Raw genomic sequence first — 944 nt, forward strand, 5'->3', positions numbered from 1 at the left:
GATAGGTAAAGAGAGCTCATCTGCCTTCTACACTCAGACACACAGTCATACTAATAACTTCTACACGCCTCCCGCTAACATGTCAGTCCCCCTTTCCTTTCCCTGGATGCCCTCCTGACTCAAGATTTCCTCTTTGACCCTCCCCGTCTGACCTCCTGACCCCATCACCTTACCCTCTCCCCTTCCCTTAGTGAGACCTCCTGACTCCTCTCTGCCTCCCTCATGACCCCGTTTGACCTCCTGACCCCATCTGACCTGGCCCGGAAGGAGGAGTTGAGCGTCCTCGGCAGCAAGAGCTCGGCCGTGTGATCCGTCGCCTCAGAGTTCGTAGCCGTCGACTCCTGTTCGCGTCGCCCCCAGTACACTCGACTCGACTTGAAGCTTCGACATTCGAACCCCCGGGAGTTGATCTGCGTATTGAGGGTCGTCGAGCGCCACGTCTGCGTCTGCTGTGGGGGTGGAAGGGATGGGGACGAGGTGGAGAGGGAACAGGGGAGGTGGGGGGTGGAGAGGGAGAAGGAAGAAAGGAAAATAAAGTTAGTTAGCATCTACAGGTCTTTACGAGGCTTGGAAATCAGTATTTCCATAGGTATAGATGTGGAGACAGATAATAACGAGATCGTAATAGGAAAGGGGGAATACCTTCACAATGCAGAAATACAAATTTCTTGTATTGTGAAGTCTCTCTATAGAGACAGTAAAACGTGTAGATAATGAACTGAAACAACAGTAATAAGGAATGGGGAATAAATCTATGTACAAAAGTTAAAAATAAGAAAGAATACCTTCACAATGCAGGAATACAATATATTTCTTATATTTCCATAGAGAATAGATTTGGAGATACAGTTACGTGTTTAGATAGATGGAGTGAAACAGCCGTAATGGGAAAGGGGAAATAAATCTATGTAGGATAGGCAAGGAGGAGAATGAATAGAACAGTG

The 944-nt window shown here is 47.7% G+C and overlaps 1 protein-coding gene across 1 annotated transcript in view; it reads right to left on the reverse strand.

Moving 5' to 3' along the window:
• The window catches only part of LOC119585340 (gonadotropin-releasing hormone receptor-like), a 107,275-nt gene that overhangs the window by 36,799 nt on the left and 69,532 nt on the right, over positions 1 to 944 (reverse strand). Inside the window, exon 7 of the mRNA XM_037934012.1 lies at positions 256 to 449. Within this exon, the coding sequence (XP_037789940.1) occupies positions 256 to 449 (194 nt within the window). The remainder of the gene's footprint in view (positions 1 to 255; positions 450 to 944) is intronic.

The sequence above is a fragment of the Penaeus monodon genome, chromosome 19 (genome assembly GCF_015228065.2).
Source record: "Penaeus monodon isolate SGIC_2016 chromosome 19, NSTDA_Pmon_1, whole genome shotgun sequence".
NCBI classification, from domain to species: Eukaryota; Metazoa; Arthropoda; class Malacostraca; order Decapoda; family Penaeidae; genus Penaeus; species Penaeus monodon.